This window comes from Doryrhamphus excisus, linkage group LG12 (assembly GCF_037039965.1).
Source record: "Doryrhamphus excisus strain RoL-2023G ecotype Guam linkage group LG12, RoL_Dexc_Guam_v1.1, whole genome shotgun sequence".
In the NCBI taxonomy this organism is placed as follows: domain Eukaryota; kingdom Metazoa; phylum Chordata; class Actinopteri; order Syngnathiformes; family Syngnathidae; genus Doryrhamphus; species Doryrhamphus excisus.
The window spans coordinates 13,923,931-13,941,049 of NC_136368.1; the positions used below are offsets into that span (position 1 = coordinate 13,923,931).

The 17,119-nt window shown below is 38.5% G+C and overlaps 1 protein-coding gene across 1 annotated transcript in view; it reads left to right on the forward strand.

The window, feature by feature from the left end:
* The first annotated feature begins 337 nt into the window (after nt 1-337).
* mao (monoamine oxidase) overlaps nt 338-17,119 on the forward strand; it is a 28,565-nt gene continuing 11,783 nt past the window's right edge. Inside the window, exons 1-4 of the mRNA XM_058082905.2 lie at nt 338-496; nt 1,918-2,038; nt 13,542-13,636; nt 14,780-14,917. Coding sequence (XP_057938888.2) covers nt 1,984-2,038; nt 13,542-13,636; nt 14,780-14,917 — 288 coding nt within the window. The 5' untranslated portion in view covers nt 338-496; nt 1,918-1,983. The remainder of the gene's footprint in view (nt 497-1,917; nt 2,039-13,541; nt 13,637-14,779; nt 14,918-17,119) is intronic.

Genomic DNA, 17,119 nt, shown 5'->3' on the forward strand with positions numbered 1-17,119 from the left:
AATAATTTGATAATAATTGAACGGCAATATGCTTGCTTGCTAGCTAACATCAGGCCAATTCGATAATTACCTTGTTTCCATACTAGTAAACTGCTTTATCGTTGCTAATAAGAAGCCCTTTAAAGATTGGTAAGCAGTGAGCACCTATTTAACTTAACTATTTAACCTATTTAATTTAGCTATATGTTGCTAGTCAGCTAGCCGGAGCTAGCCTTTCCACCTTCAAGATTGTTTCATTGAAAGTGAAAATAAAGTTTAAAAGGTACAAATATGGAATGTTGGACAGTTTGTACTTAAAATCGAATACAATTTGTAACAACTGAGCTCATCCCTAAACTACTAACTTCTTAATCCTTTTAGCCTCCCAGTGCTGACCTCAATAAGTTTTACCACATGAGTCATATGTGTTATTCCAACATTTTCAGCTAAATATATCTGATTCATATCTTGGAAACAACCGTTTTAATTCAATGATTAATCAACTCAACTGACTGTGGTGAGAATTATTATTGATTTTTACTCAAAATATCATTTGACTTCCTTCTTGTTTCTTTTGCAATGTGGCTGTGGGATGTGCAAGGGTGAGACCTTTAATAGGTTATTGCATGAATGAGATTAGATGAGGATTAGGATTAACTGCACCAGTCGTCATATTAACCAGCGAGGGCTTGAAAGGAGGCTGTCTTCATTTTTAATAGATGCATAAATGCATTCTTATTTTTTAATAATAGTTCCCATTATAGTACATGTCGTACTTGTATGTACCGAAACACAGTCAATGTCGTGGTTTGGTTAATCATTCTTATAGTATTTACTCGACTGCATTGTGACGTCCTATTTTTAATGTACTATATTTTGTTTGAAACGTTAAAAAGAAGACGACGCTTGCCAAAGTTGACCACACGAGGGCGGTAGAAACTGCTGAAAGCAATTCACAATAACAAAGACATTTTTCAAATGGAAAATATTACAATTAATTAATAAATAACATCTTAATTTGATTAGATTTAGCCAAATATCACATAAATATTACATAAATAATCCTAATGGTGAATATTGAAATTTTAAGTAGCCACAACATTAATTTAAATGTATCAAATTGCTGATAATATGAATATTAAATATTATGAGGAAATATTACATTTAGCTAACATTTACTTGTGTACACCAGTCCAGGGAGTACTCGGCCTCATTTATGAAATTTCCCCAAATACTTACTATTGAAATTAATATTAGGTTAACCCAAATGTGACTATTAATTTTATCACATATGAATAGTGGATAGTAATACATTGATCATAACAATACAAAAATGTAATAAAAAATAATTTGACACATTAATATGTTATTAACGATAATACCCAAAATTGCAAATATAAAATTTTAATATTTTTTCACAGTTTTATTTTTTAGATTAACATATTCATAAAGTATAAAGTTATATATTAAGTTAAATATAAAGTTCAATTTATTGGCCTGTATCATGTTATTACAAACGATTCAGGATTAAGATCACGCTAACAATACAGTACAAAAATTACAATCTGTTATGTCAAAAAAATGAAAAAGAAACTATTATGCTTACACAAATTACTACTATTTAAGAATTTTAACATGTTTATATTCACTTCCATTAAAAAAAATAATAAATATAACATATATACAGTTGAATTAGTATTAATAATTTGTACTCACGTGTCAGGCTATATAGCACTACATATAAAATGTACCATAAATCTATTTGGAATGTACTGACAGTCAAAAACCGAAGCTTGACAACCACCCAAAAAAGAGGAAAAGCACCACTTGATGTGGGTGGAGTCTCGTGAGTGTTGCTAGTAGTGTTGTGTGTGCGTGGGGGATATTGCCCGCCCCGCCCACACGGCATTTATAATACAGATGCGCTCCTGCGTGCAGCAATCGGCCTGAAAATCCAACAGGCAGGACGAAGAGGGGGAATACGAAGAAGAAGAAGGAGGCAGAATGACGACACCAGGAAACACATACGACGTGATCGTAGTCGGCGGAGGAATATCAGGTGAGTAGCAACATGCTAATCTTGTCAATGTTCTTTCCTCCGCCTTTGCAGAGTACAAATAGACTGTGTAAGACAACTGTTGCTCCTCCTGCTGCTGATGCCGTTTACTACTATTACTGCTGCTACTATTGTCACTCCTACTACTACTACTACTACTATGTAAAGAAACAAATCCTCATTTGTATCTATCAACACCACCATTCATGTAGCTTGTTGAGCAAGAGCTAATCAACCACAGCATACTTTGCATTACATAAGAGGAGGAGGAGGAGGAGGAAGGGTGGTGGTGGGTCTCTGCTGTCTTTTTTTTTAAATCTCGGTTCACCATCTGACTAATTAACACTTTGTTTGCTGTTAATCACACAAATGCTCTTGACTTACCATTATCATGTCTAATCACACCTTGTTTCATGTTCAACACTAATACTCCCTTCTTCTGTTTAACTGTTTAACACCACAGCAACGTATTCAAGTTAACACAGATTATTATCATTGTACAGTAGTGTCAAGTGAATGAAATAATTACATTTACATAATAATCAGTGGTTCCCTCCTCTCTGATTTCCTTTTTTGTACATTACACATATTTATTTCCGTTTTCAGTGCATTATAACGCAAGAAAACGAGTTAATTTCAGTTAGCTTACAATGCTAGCTGACTGAAAGACGCTGAGGCTAGCCGTTAATGAGGTGTTGTGTCAGTTAGTTAGTTAGTTATTCTGAGCTCAAATTAGCGAATTTTCTCTTGTTATAATGTACAGAAAAGGGATATAAATATGTGAATATGTGGGGCAAGATTCCCCAAATGGGCAGTTATAAATGTCTGAAATCATGAAGCAAATTTAAATAAAATGAGAATTAAAGAAAATGAGTTGATTTTAGCAAGCTTACAATGCTAGCTTACACTCTCCTGTCTGTGAATGACGCCGAGGCTAGCCGTTAATGAGGTGTTGTGTTAGTTAGTTATTCTGAGCTCAAATTAGCGAATTTTCTCGTGTTATAATGCACAGAAAAGGGAAATAAATATGTGAATATGTGGGGCGAGATTCCCCAAATGGGCAGTTAAACTTTAAATGTCTCAGATCATGAAGCAAATTTAAATATTAGTCAATGACCACATCTTTTCAGTGCATTGTAACACAAGGAAATGAGTTAATTTCAGCTAGCTTACAATGCTAACTTACACTCTTCTGTCTGTGAATGACGTTGAGGCGAGCCGTCAGTGAGGTGTTGTGTTTGTTAGTTAGTTAGTCAGTTAGTCAGTTAGTCAGTTAGTTAGTTAGTCAGTTAGTCTAATTTTCTCGTGTTATTTATATTAAGGACTGTCAATAAATTGCTATTGCTTTGAAGGGAGCGTAAGTGATAGGGATGGTGGGGTAATTTTGCCTAATACAAGTATAAAACGAGTACATTTTGTCATTATCCGTATTCGTGTTTAAATAAAATGCTCATTATTATTCACTCTTCACACTCTGTGATTGGCCAGTCACACACAGCGTCCGCCGCTCCCGAGACGGCGGCAAACAATTGGCAAGTTGCGTTGGTCACACTGCCTCCACTTTATTAGGTTTCGGTTTTCATCTATAGTTACTTGGTAAACTTGTCTCGTAACATTTGGCAGGACAGCTCTGTGCAGGCTTGTGTTACGTTTGTCACTAATGCATCAGGGGTAGCGCAACTGTATTTTTTCCTTGAAAAGTATTCCAGTCTTATTCCATGAAGTCATCATAAAACAGGCATGCTACTTACAACATAAAAATTTTGTTCATTTTCAGTTACCAGTACACAGTCAGTGTCAACCGTACCTGCGATGCCGCATTGACTGGCCACAAGATTAGGTACACTGGCACAGTAGCTGCATCAAACACTGCTTGTATGTCTATTGTCAAACATTACACCTCTGTCGATATGTTGCAGTATGCACGTTACAATCTTAAACTTGTTTCGTAAGCGGTGCGTTTCACATTTCATTGTGTCACTACCGGTGTGTGTTTTTTTTAGATCTGTTCTCTTCTAATTTGGCTGGTGAGATAAAGTCACTTGAAAAACTTTGCTTGATGTACCAAATACTGTGTTTTTTGAGAAAAAGTTCAAAAAGGCTGATTTCCTTGTCACAAACTTCACACAGATAATTAAAAAATGATTAATTAATAAGTCTTACAGATCACTTACACACATACACAGTACAGATATAGTGGAAAGATAATAAATATAGCAACTTCTGATTCATGTGTGGAATTTCAGACTTAAAATAATGTACCGACGTAAGCCCCACCCATTTCCGGTTAAACCGCGCTCACTTATGTTTTATGCAGATACAGATACGGATACAGATAAAGATAGTGGTGTACTCACTCATCCCTAGTAACAGAGCAGGTGAGGATTCCCATAATATTATGGGAGTGCACCTTGAACAAAAAGACACGAGCCCGAACTGCTGGAGGCATGTTTATACTTAGCCAGCTAGTCTCTTTGCTGACTCACATCAAGTGACCTCAGCACACACAACAACAATTCCGGCCTTCAAAATAACAGCACCAAAATAAGTCGCTAATATGAGTCTGTTAAACTACAAATTGATGTATCAACATAACAAATGATTAGTCCTTGCCATTTTGTCCAATTTTATATTTTATTTGATAGACTTCTATTGGACTACCTGAATCATAAAGGTTTGTTAAAAAACAAACTATATTATTGGTCATGCTGTGTCATTAAAAAAGTAAATCCAGCAATACTTTGGGTGCATTATTTTTAATGCTATTTTCAGAACAATATTCAATTCCACACATTCATGTTTGTTATAAAAGCTTAGGATCCCAATCGGATTGGCTAGACCAGGGGTCACCAACCTTTTTGAGGCCGAGGGCTACTTTGTGAGCACGGATACTATGAAGGGCTACATGACCTGTTTGCAGTCAACTTCCAAAATGACAAAACTGCACGGATCACTTTTTAGTAATCAGAACAAAAGGAATATGCTTGCATTGAAGCGTTCGTGACAAGTTTTGAAGTGTCTCTCCACATTGTGCCGCTTTGGTATTGCAAAGCGGTTGCATCGTCCCGCAAATAAGACACATACATTTTTCTTCAAAATACGTAAAGAAAAATTCTTCCTCCCAATCACTGTGGAAAATGTAATTCCTTTTGCGCTTTTCTGCCATGTTTTTGGGGGCTAAACTGCACAAGTAAGCTAACTCCTCATCACCGCTGCACTATATCAGAAACGCGGTGAGCGGACGTGTGCGCACACATGAACTTTGACTTGAGGTAAGAGTTTGTTATAAAATATTTTAGTTTTAATTTTTTATGTTATAAGACGGTTAAAAAAATACATTAATTGTGATTCAAAATTTAAAGCACAAAATAACAATGATAATTTGTAACCAGTGCTATTTTTAGAAGATGCCTCGCGGGCGCCTTAAGTGGTTCATGTGGGCGCATGGGCGCAGTGTTGGTGACCCCTGGGCAAGACTATAAAAGAAATCGAATTGGAAGCCAAAGAATGTTGAATGGGACACCCCTTTTTTTTCTTATACCAATTCTTATACAAATTACTGTGAAAAACTGTAATAGCGTGAGGGTGCAATGTTAGAACCGAGATGTAGACCTTTAACAACCGGTGCAAGGCATTACATTAAAAATATTAAACCTGCATATGCAACCATTTACTAAACTACTGTGGATACTCTTATACATGAGCTTTTTGTTTTCATGTTGTGTTGTGCTTCTTCCTGGCGGCCGCCACCCTCTTTCTGTTAGCTTCCACTGACCCAGCGCGCCGTCTGTCCATCAGTCAGACTGAGTGATTTAGGTCAGTGTCAGTTCAAATTCCAGTCAAGCAAGCGCAACAAAATGCTGTGGAAACGAGCTAATTCAATAACACAACCAGACACCCCCTCTGTTTGTCACATTAGGGTGTCCTAATGACAACATTTACTTACAGAGCTGCCCTTTAGCAGTGCACGCATATTAAAACCAGATCAATGAGGCTTCCAGCTGTCCCCCCCACCCCTCCATCGCTGCTTTGGGCTGTAAAATTGAGATTGTCCTTTTTGCTGCCAGGACCTGGTGAGGGGAGATGAAGATGCTTTATGAGGCAACATTAAACACTTGTGACAGCCGCTTATCACACTGAGAAAGGAAAGAGGAGGACAGAAAGCAGAAGCTGGAAAGCTAAGAATGTGGACAGGAAGTGGATTGGGAATGTCAGGGCAAAAGGGGGATTGTGAAACTGGGAAGAGGATGCAAGTAGTTAAACATGCACACTAGTTGTACATGTGGGCATATGACAACTAACAGCTGATAGATTGTGAGGACTTTGCCTGCAGCATTACTTGTTTTTCCACATTTGGAAACATCATTAAATGTTGACAACACAGTGTTTGAGCAAGCAGACCATGGGCTTTGAAATTGTGGATTATTTCCCGCCTTTCTATTAATTTCTATTATTTATTATCGGATTGTGTGTGCTTTTAAGATTAAGATTAAGATATGCCTTTATTCGTCCCTCAGTGGGGAAATTTGTGTTGCACAGCAGCAAGAGTACAGAGTCAGTTAAGCAGTACGAAATACACAATATAGAAAAATAAACAATATAAACAACCCAAGTATGAACAAAATCAACAGAGTTATATACAATACAGTATGTAGATAATATGAAACGAGATGAGATATATGACCAGTCTATACACTGAGATCTTGTTAGAGAGTTAATATGAGGCATTATGGAAATACTTCACATAGAACTTAGTATATTACATTTTGTTAGTGTATGAGTATTTTAAGTCTTCCTGTCTATTTATATTATGCAAGGCGGCAAGTATCAATAATAACTAGTGGGTGTAGGGGTAGCAATCACATTAATTAGTGACTTGAGGAAGTTATGCTTGTATGTGCCCATGCAAGCGTACCTGCAGGGTTTGTATTACTATTGTATTTCTATTATGTAAGGTACTGGTTATCGATGTGTCACGACGTGGGTGCGGAGACACAGTGCAAGCGTTCAGAATGGCGGTAATAAGGTTCAGCGCCTTGAGGTGGAAAAAGTACAGAAAATAATATACGTAATAAACAAGTAATGAACCAGTGCTGGTCAAATGCTCACACTGGAAGCCACCTAATTACAATTGAATGACAGCCGTATACAGCCAACACCCACAGGACTAAAGCGTAAGATCAACACCGCCTGCAACAGGTACCAGAAGGCAAAATAAGAGCACAGCACATGAAATGAGGAACACCAAATCAAGAGTGATCACTTTTGTTATCTGATCTGTCTATGTTGGCCGTGCATGAGCAAGCATGGCATAGGATGACTTATAGCCCTTGTATTTATTATCATGCAAGGTGGTGGTTATAATTAATAACTGGCAGGAGGAGCGATCACATGAATTATGTGACATATCTACGTTGTGCAAGGGTTTTGACTTGTGGATTACAGTATTAGTTTCTTATCTGAATGCCACTCCCTGTGAGGATCCCCGTGAGGTCTATTTTGGCACTCTCCGTGACCACAGATCTCAGCCAATATTACTGATCTGTTTGTTGCTGTTGCTTGAATACCACCTTGCTGGAGCAACTAACTCTTCAGGGGGAAAAAAATGAGGATCACTTGCACAACAGGCTAACCATCGCTATCTTCTAACCTTTAAGGCTATTCAGCACCAAAAAAATAGGAAAATAAAAGGCTTCTGCTGCAGCAAATCCACAGGAAGAGTACGCAGAAGAGAGCCAGGAAGTAGGTTGTCTCCAAGAAGGAATAATGAAGTTCAATGTCACGAGAGAACAGGTTGAACAACTTGGGAGGCAGCCTGAATTAAATAATAAATAAACAGCATAATGCCCTGACCACTTAATAAAACACATTAAGGAAGTGAAAAATGATTTAAAAAAAAAAAGCGGTTGGGCCACAAGAGAAAGGGCACTTTTTTTTATTTTGCCCATCATTCACAATCCCTATGTGAAACATGAACACATATTTATTTCCCTTTTCTTTATTTCCCTGCATTCTTGCACGAGAAAACAAGTTAATATAAGCTAGCTAACAACTGACGTCATGGGAAATGCCTATTTTGACACTAAAGCCCTCACCCAAAAAAAACCTCAGTGTTCCATTTGCATATTAACCAAGCTACAGCCATATAATTATTGGAGCAGCTAACCTGAAAAACGACTTTTATCTTGCAGACTAACACGACGCCTCGCTAAGTGCTGTTGTTCTCTGGAGAGTAAACTGTTTATACACTTTTCCTGGACTCCTGTCTCATTCTGAATAACATCTATGTATAACATCTCCACATTGGGTGATCTTGGAGTAATACGTCCGCCGACAACGGCAACAAGGGTGCCGTCATACCCGCGCCACTCAATGCTAATAAGGCCGCTAACCACTTTTGGCAAATCATCGAAGCCCAGTTCAGACTGCGAGGAATAAGACAGAACGTGACAAAGTATTTCCACGTATTGGACCACGCTGGACTTCCGCTCTCTGTCATCAACTACAAATGAAGTTATGAGTAATTTTTCCAACAACATGAATAAGCGCCAAGACTTTCATCAGTGCATGTGCCCAGGCATGATTATCATCATCATCACGTCCCCATGCGACCAACACAAGCAACACAAGACATGTAATTGGCCTCTGTGGATCAATAAGGATCCTTTCAGGGGTTGTCTTATTGTCACTTAGCTGCAATTGGATTGTTTGTGTTTGCTTTCCTGGAAAAAGATCACATAAAATCACATTTTCATTTGTTGAAAACAAAAAAGCTAAAAACAGGCTACTTGTTTTTCATATGGGAGGAGTGAGGCCGTTTTCTGGTGCATAAAAACCGTGAGAGACATTGGACACTGCCAAGAAACTCTGTCTTAGCAATTAGGACCGCTGTTGCCAAGGAGACGACTGTCGCCATGTCTTTTCCCAGCACTGAACATAAAGAGGTGTCTTTGTGAGAAACTTGAACCAACAACATTGTTCTTTCATCTCACGTCCCTCTCATCAGACAAGGACATAAGGCCACAACATTAGATATACTTGCATAATTTGTTATCAATTAATAATGGAAGAACTTGTTTGTAATAATGGTTGTTTCATAGAGTGAATGAAAAACATGTACCGGTTGGTTTGGACCACGCCTGTAATGCATTACTGAACTCACACCCAAGATTCTCTGTAATAGCCCACAGGGCAAAATGTTTTTCTGTCATTCACTGATTCCCAATCTGCAAAGTTCCTTATCATGCCAAGGTGACTTTCCAATGAACAGTCATATGTGTTCCTAGGATAGGGGTGTCCAAACTTTTTCTATCGAGGTCCGCATACTGAACGTGAAAAGATGTGGTGGCACTTGAATATTTCTACAAATATATTTTAAGATTTTCTGGAAAAAAGGTTAAACAAAACCTACAGTATTATTGGCAAATCGGTGCAAAGTGTTAGCTCTGCCATAGTTCATTAAATTGTTGTTCAAGCCCTGCCCTAAGGTATGTTTGTGAACATCAAATAAATTTCGTTCAGTTGTTTGCTCTACTTTTGAACTAGAAAAGCACTCAGTGACTGCAGATCTTTGGCAAGCATCATAGTTTCTCCCATGTTGCGATTCATAACAAAATAATAATCCTACCTTTTTTTGATCAGTCTTTAATATTTTAAAGACTTTAAAGGTAACTTGTCCTCTATTTTTTTTTCCATATAAAAAAATCCTATAAACTGTAAATGGGATTATTTCATTTTTCACCAGTTGTCACAACATTTTTTGAATAACTATGACATCTTCTATGACATTCATTCATTCATTTCTACCACTTATCCTCACGAGGGTCGCGGGGGGTGCTGGAGCCCTTCCCAGCTGTTTTCGGGGTACACCCTGGATTGGTGGCCAGCCAATCACAAGGCACATATAGACAAACAACCATTCACACTCACATTCATACCAATGGACAATGACAAAGAGTGGCCAATTAACCTAGCATGTTTTTGGAATGTGGGAGGAAACCGGAGTACCCGGAGAAAACCCACACATGCACGGGGAGAACATGCAAACTCCACGGTCTCCTAGCTGTGAGGTTTGCACGCTAACCACTCGACCGTCGTGCAGCCCCTCTTCTATGACATATTTCACAAAATTAATTACCACAGGAAGTGTTTTTTGACATTCACACTTAAAAATGTGTATTTATTTTAGAAGTACCATATGATTTATTCATTTACTTTATATACCTTTTCCTGGTTAAAAAAAAATCTAGATGTGCTCACATTGTGACTTTTTTCATTGAAATTAAGTTGTATATTTTTGTATTTTTGACCCTTGTGAGGATAAGCGGTAGAAAATGAATGAATGAATGAATGTTTTTAAAGAATGGTTCCAACTTTATAAATCTGAATAGCACACAGTTCATTAACATTAAAGGGGACTTATTATAATTTTTCCACTTTTCTGACCAATAAATGTTGTTTCAATGTTGTATTCTCATGTTAAACAATGCCCAAGCGTCAGATAATGAGGTTTGCGTATTTGGAAGTGAGCCCTGAAAGAAGTTTTGGATGGCTCTGCACACTCGGATTTACTTCTACTGATGTTGATGCGATCCAGACTTCTGTATTTGGGCTGAAAATGCGGAACTATGTATCTGGAAGTCCTCAGGTGCGCTTGGTATTGTGACCACAGCAGAGTGGGCACACCTCGAAGAGGGTCGGGGATGGAGTAAATTAAACAGACCGTTTGGGTCGGAGGCAGGAGGTCCATGGAAATACTGCAGAAAGAGGTACATAATCTGGAAGATCTAGAAAGCTTTCGTTATTGTGTGTAGCTGCTCTACATGAGTCCACAACTCAATACAAAGTGCAGAAAATTAGCATAATAGGTCCCCTTTAAAGCTACAGACACAAAACAGTGTGTTCCCAGTAGGGCTTAAAAAGCTCAAAGCACTTTTTAACTTCTACATTACAGCATCAAGGCTACATTTTGCACAACATACTTCCAAACGCTATTATTTCAAATTATCTTCCACAATCATGTTCTTTTGAAGCAATGATAGCTTTCCATCATTTGAAAGAAAGCACTCTTATCAAAGCAAACACTCCCAACTGGAGGCTTTTTTTCTTCTAAACCATCATGGCTGCAGGCATAAACAAGCGACACAGACAGATGCTCTTTGTCTCGAAAGACAGACAGTGACCTTTCAGAGCGGAGTGCAGGTAATGGCATCAATTTAATAGCATGAATTTGCGAGGGTCGCTGTGTGTGAGGCCACTCTGTGAGTGTGTTTGTGTCAGTAAGGAAGGAGTTCTGGCTGAAGATGCTGTAATGCAGCACAAAGTGTATTTAAAGTAGTATAAACCTTTCCAGACTCAGTGTGGCTTTGTGGGATTTTTGGAACGAGACAGTGGAGGAGGAAGCGGAGGGAGGAAAGCTAAAAAGGCAATTCAGAGCAAAGGCTAGGAAAACAGCTGTACGGATAAACACTGACGTAAAAACCTGATAGATTTGACCTAGTGGTATTCCACATGAGAGTTATTTTAAGGCGGTGCTCTCCCCCCCAAAGACTTTTTTCACCCTAGGACGAGCCTTGTACCCCTACATGTCGTTTGGATTTTAAAACCTTTTTCCCCATTGGAATACTGGCAATATATGTGTGTTTAATGGTTAATATGCTTGTATATAGTATGTTGTATATTTCATGTTCATATCATTTGTATTTTTTTATATTACATTTACATTGCATTTTTCCAATATTATATAGGCCACATGGAGGCCTCATGGTTGGTTAGCATGTTGGCCACACAGAACTCACGTGCATGCGTGAGTTTACGGGGTGCTACGGAGAAAAACATGCATTTTAGGTTAATTGACAACTTTAAATTGTCCATAGGTATGAATGTGAGTGTGAATGGTTGTTTGTTTATATGTGCCCTATGATTGGCTAGCGACCAGTCCAGGGTGTACCCCGTTGTCAGTGAAATATTTTGCATAATTAATACACAAGCATGCATTAATTTTGGATTTATTTGGTAAATATATCTAGCTTTCTTTATAAAATACAGTAAACATTGGTGACCAGCCCCACCTGAGAGGCTATCCACACAGAAAGGTTTTCAGGTCAAAGCAGCAAAGTATTCTATAGCCTCTCATCCACACGGGAACGGCGTGCCCTGAGATGCACTCCACATCTGTGCCACTCTGAAGACAAACAAATCACAAGCAACCAGCAGGTTTTTTTTCCTGATAATTATTTGTAATAAATCAAAGTACTGTATGTGTCCCACATGTGCTGCAGTGTACTGCATGCACACTCCAGCCGCTCTAACTATCTTGCTTTGCTCTCTCTTTTGTAGTGTAGTCGAGCACAACTGTGCTCCTTGGAGTGACTGACTGTGATCAAAACAAATAGGTTTCTAGGCTGGCACTGCCAGACACTCTGTGTTCCACTCCTGACTGAGGTCAGAGTCTGAAAAGCTGGCCTGGCTGCCATACAGTCTGCACTCGCTCTTCTATTCTGTCGAATTTCAAAACCTCCACCATCCGACACCACCACAGCCACCCTTTTACCCCTATCACATGATCAGGAGGTCACCTGCTGTGTGGGAATATTTGTCCCCTAAGCCTCCTTTTTAATCCTGTTTTCATGAGAAGAGATGGAGATTAATGGTGTAGAAATAAGATGGACATGTACAGTCGTACCTTGCTGAATCGCGGTTCAAACATTGTGCTCGATGGCATTTTTCAGTGGATTGACAAAATTGACATGCATGGAGTCAGCCATGGCACATTTGACACACATAGTCATGTTAGACGTCACATAGTGAAAACAAGTTTACCTCCCATTTCATGTGGAAGTGGTACATTTTGGGCTTCTTACTTTGTCGTTCTTCCCCAATCCATATGAAACAAATAAACAAACTGGAGGATAACCCAGCAACCCTAGTGAGGACAAGCGGCATAGAAAATGGATGGATGAATAAAATTGGAGATTAACTAGTTAGCTCTGTAACATGCTACATGTAAAGCGGTGGCCGTCACTTGCAGTGATTCCGTAACCTATGCATTGGGACTTAAGCAAAGGATGATAGGAGTGCAAATGTTACTATAGGGGTGTTATTTCATGTCTGCAGGTCTTTAATAATGGTAAAATCACATTAAGAAAGTCATTAACAGAATTTTTATGCTCCAAATACGAAAATACTGAATATTGAATATTGAATCCTACTTTGCGGAAATTCACCTATTTCAGTCAGATATGGAAAATGTATGGTTTCTTTTTTGAGCCCTGCAACATCTGTCCACAATGTATCCGTCCACAATTCCTTTAGCAAAACCAGAAAAATGGTCAGGGTACTTTTTGATTTACATCAGCATTAACCCGAGGGGATGCTGCCATTTGCAAAATATGGCATTGTCGTTTTGAGTAGTTTTTGAGTATTGCCGATAACAAAAAAGTTCCTCCATCATTTGGTGGAAATAATGATGAATCCAACCCCAAAACTGTGACGTACTCTCTTCCAGGGTTAAGTGCAGCCAAGCTGTTGAAAGAGAATGGACTCAACCCTGTGGTCTTGGAGGCCCGTGACAGAGTTGGTGGTCGAACCTTCACCGTAAAGGTAAGACCCAGAATCTAATCAGGTAAGGCATCTAAATACCTTTCACTTGATATGTAGCTCACTCTATGCTGTCACTCCTTATTGTGTAAAAAAAAGCTATGATAAACAAAGCAAAACTTTTTCAATGTTTGTATACTACAGCATATGGAAAGTATTATATCATTTTTTTTTATCATAATTGACTTGACGTATTGAACATATACAACACAGATGGCCGTTGAATGTTGATGAAGTCGCAAACATGGCACACATCAATAATCCAGGGCAAAAAATTTTTTGAATAATTATTTTTGATTAAGATTTTGATTAATTTCACAGGAGCACTGATAAATAGATCAGTGATCATGCTATTATCCCAGTCCGATGTTGCGATCCACTGAGTATCGCTAAACCGTACACCAAATTGAAGGCGAAAGTTTAACAAACATGATAAACCAGTATCCAAAATCGAAAAATATGTGCAACTAGCGATAAAGCTTCATTTTTGGGGGCATACCCAATACACTGTCATACAAATATACAGTAATCTCTCACTTATCATGGTGAATTGATTTCAGACTCAACTGTGGTGAACAGGTTTCCTCATTTACAACCCTCTAAATACTGTTTTTAACATAACTAGAGCCTTATAGACGTGAACTAACGCCCGTATAGTTACCGTTACACTTGTATTACCCAATAGAGTAGACATAATAGGAGTAAAAAAGCCAGAATAGTGTCCTCGGTTAGCACGACCCTGCTTAATATTAGTGAGTTGTCCTTAATGACTCATTCATTGTTGCAAATTCAGGTGAATATTTAAAGTGAAAATTAGTTCATTTTAATTAATTTGTCATAAAAAATATAATATCCGCCACAGCAATGCAGGAGCAGCAGTCTGCCTCCCGTACAGCCCACCACTACATCTTAAAAAAATTCTTGAGGAAAACCTGAACAGGTTTTTTTATTTTTATGAAAAAAGTTGGGATTTCGCAAATATAAAGTTGTATATATTTGAGCATCTTAAGAGTAAAAGTGCCGTTTTTGAGAACATTGGATGTCTGACTTTTCTCTCAAAAATATACAACTTCATTGGTGTGAGTTTACTTATGATGATAAAAGCATTCTGACTTCTACTGGGTTATTTTTCATGTCTTACAACAGAATAAGGAGACCAAGTGGGTGGATCTGGGTGGGGCTTACGTGGGCCCGACACAAAATCGTATCCTGCGATTGGCCAAGCAGTACGGCATCAAGACGTATAAAGTCAACGAGCAGGAGAAGCTGGTGTACCATGTCAACGTGAGTGTCCAACATTCTTTGTGCTGATATTCTGCCATGGTTTTAATTCCACTGGGCCAGGCCTGAACAGGATAGGCTCAATAGAAATACAGTAGATAGATGTGAATGAATGATACCATTTCTAAATACAATTTAAAGATTTATTTTAACTGATTGAGCGTTAGCAGAGACAAGTATCAAGGGCCAGACCAACGAGGGTGTCATTGATCACCGTGATCAATTTTTTTTTTTTAAAGGGGACCTATTATTGTATTGAGTTGTGGACTCCTATAGAGCAGCTACACACGATAACCTCCACAGAAAGCTTTCTAGATCTTCCAGAATCTGCACCTATTCCAGCTGTATTTCCTTGGCTTTCCAGAACATGCCTCCGGACATGCCCACTCCTTTATGATTAGTCACACTCCTGAGGACTTCCGGATGACTGCCGAACCCCACTTTAGAATTTTGTCAGTATAGGGGTTGATAATAAATGAATAAACACTTTGGAGAGTTACTTGAAAAGGGGTTAGGAGTTAATGGTAGTTAAGGAGCTACTGGCTGGAGACCCCTGACTTACTGTGTATGAACTGAAAGAGTGGTAACATAGGTCCATGCAGATAACCTTGACATCAGTGGTGTAAATTTGGTCATTAAACGTTTTTTGTGGGACTTCCCATGTTTAAAAAAACTCAGGTTGACCCACCGCTAATAGCAACTCCAGACCTCGGTGAGCTTGTACCGTCGGGCCACAGATGAAGTGTGTTGCGTGTATCCTCTGCAACCACTTCTGACTCCATGAGCACACATGCGCATCTGCGGTTCAGAAGGCTGTGGATGTGCCTGGAGGCCCATATTTCCATGTTTATGCAATTACATGAAATTTCCTGTCGATATTTACAAATGTATTTTGAAAAGTTTTCCGCCCAGTGGTTGGCGACCTCTGATATATAGGATCTTTGGACAAAAGATGCTAATCTTAGCCAACGGGATGGACAGTGGCAAGTAATGTGATGTGTCTTGGTCTGAAAGCACTCAAAGGAGGCGAGGAAGCGAGAGGCCATCTTTCTTTGCTTTTTATCCATATCTTGTTAACCCTGCCATGCTCCTCGAATGATTCGATTCCCTGCCGCTGCTGTCATTTGATGCCTGGTGCAGCCCACTTGCCTGTAAATCACGTGAATCACATGTCTAGTGTGTGCATATGGCTGTGTGTGCGTGTTTTATCTGGATGTGGGCTGCGTTGCTCAGGTTATTGAATCAGTCACAGATTGACTTTGAACATCTGGTTGGTTAAGATTTTATTAATACTCACATCCAATATCTTATTAGATACACCTGTGCATTTTAGTTGCGCTAAATACAGGTCAAAATATTAGCAACAGCTCTCAGTCTGATGGATTGCAACACCACTTTTTTCGTGACATTTTAGCATGGACATGCTGCTGCGGTGACCTAGGGTGTGAGTGCATCTCCTCAAGAACTATCTCTGGAGAATCTACAGTACATGTAGCTTCCTGGTTGGTTGCCATGGCAGTAGGCACCATCCACCAAATGCTCACTGTTATATCAGAGCAGTACATGCACAGTGATGGCAATGTAGTAATAATGTACTAATACACATTTAGACACACAAGCAGTAGGCCATCAGACTGTTAAATGTGCTAGTGTTTTTTTCCCGCAACTAATTTGTCTTTATTTGTGTTTTGACTATTGTTCGTTTCTGATGTTGTACATAATTTTTTTACATATGATTATAATTGCTTATAGTCACTACTTAGATCTTTAATTTTATTATTGTTTGACTTATACCAAATGCAAAAACAGCTGAAATATATTACTAAAAATAAATAGCAAGTAATAATAATCAACAGTACTTTTTGTAACTATCATTTTACTTTGAATGACACCATAAGCATTAAATATACTTTTTTAGTTCCTACTCTCTTTGGGTGAGAGGAAGGGTACACTATGGACTGGTCGAAAACAACTCTATATTAAATTTAAAAAAAAAATTAAGTAAATGAAAAAATAAAAGATTTACAATTGTTGCCCCCAATTTTTGAAATTACATATTTACATAAAAGACAAGTACAAGAAGCACTAAATTGGAGGTGAGGATGTCGTGAAATTACTCGAGTCATTTTGAAGTTATTTTTTTGACAAGTTGGTCTTTGTTGTCAAAATTAAAAATACACATGCATGTCTCTTTAAGGGAGTGCT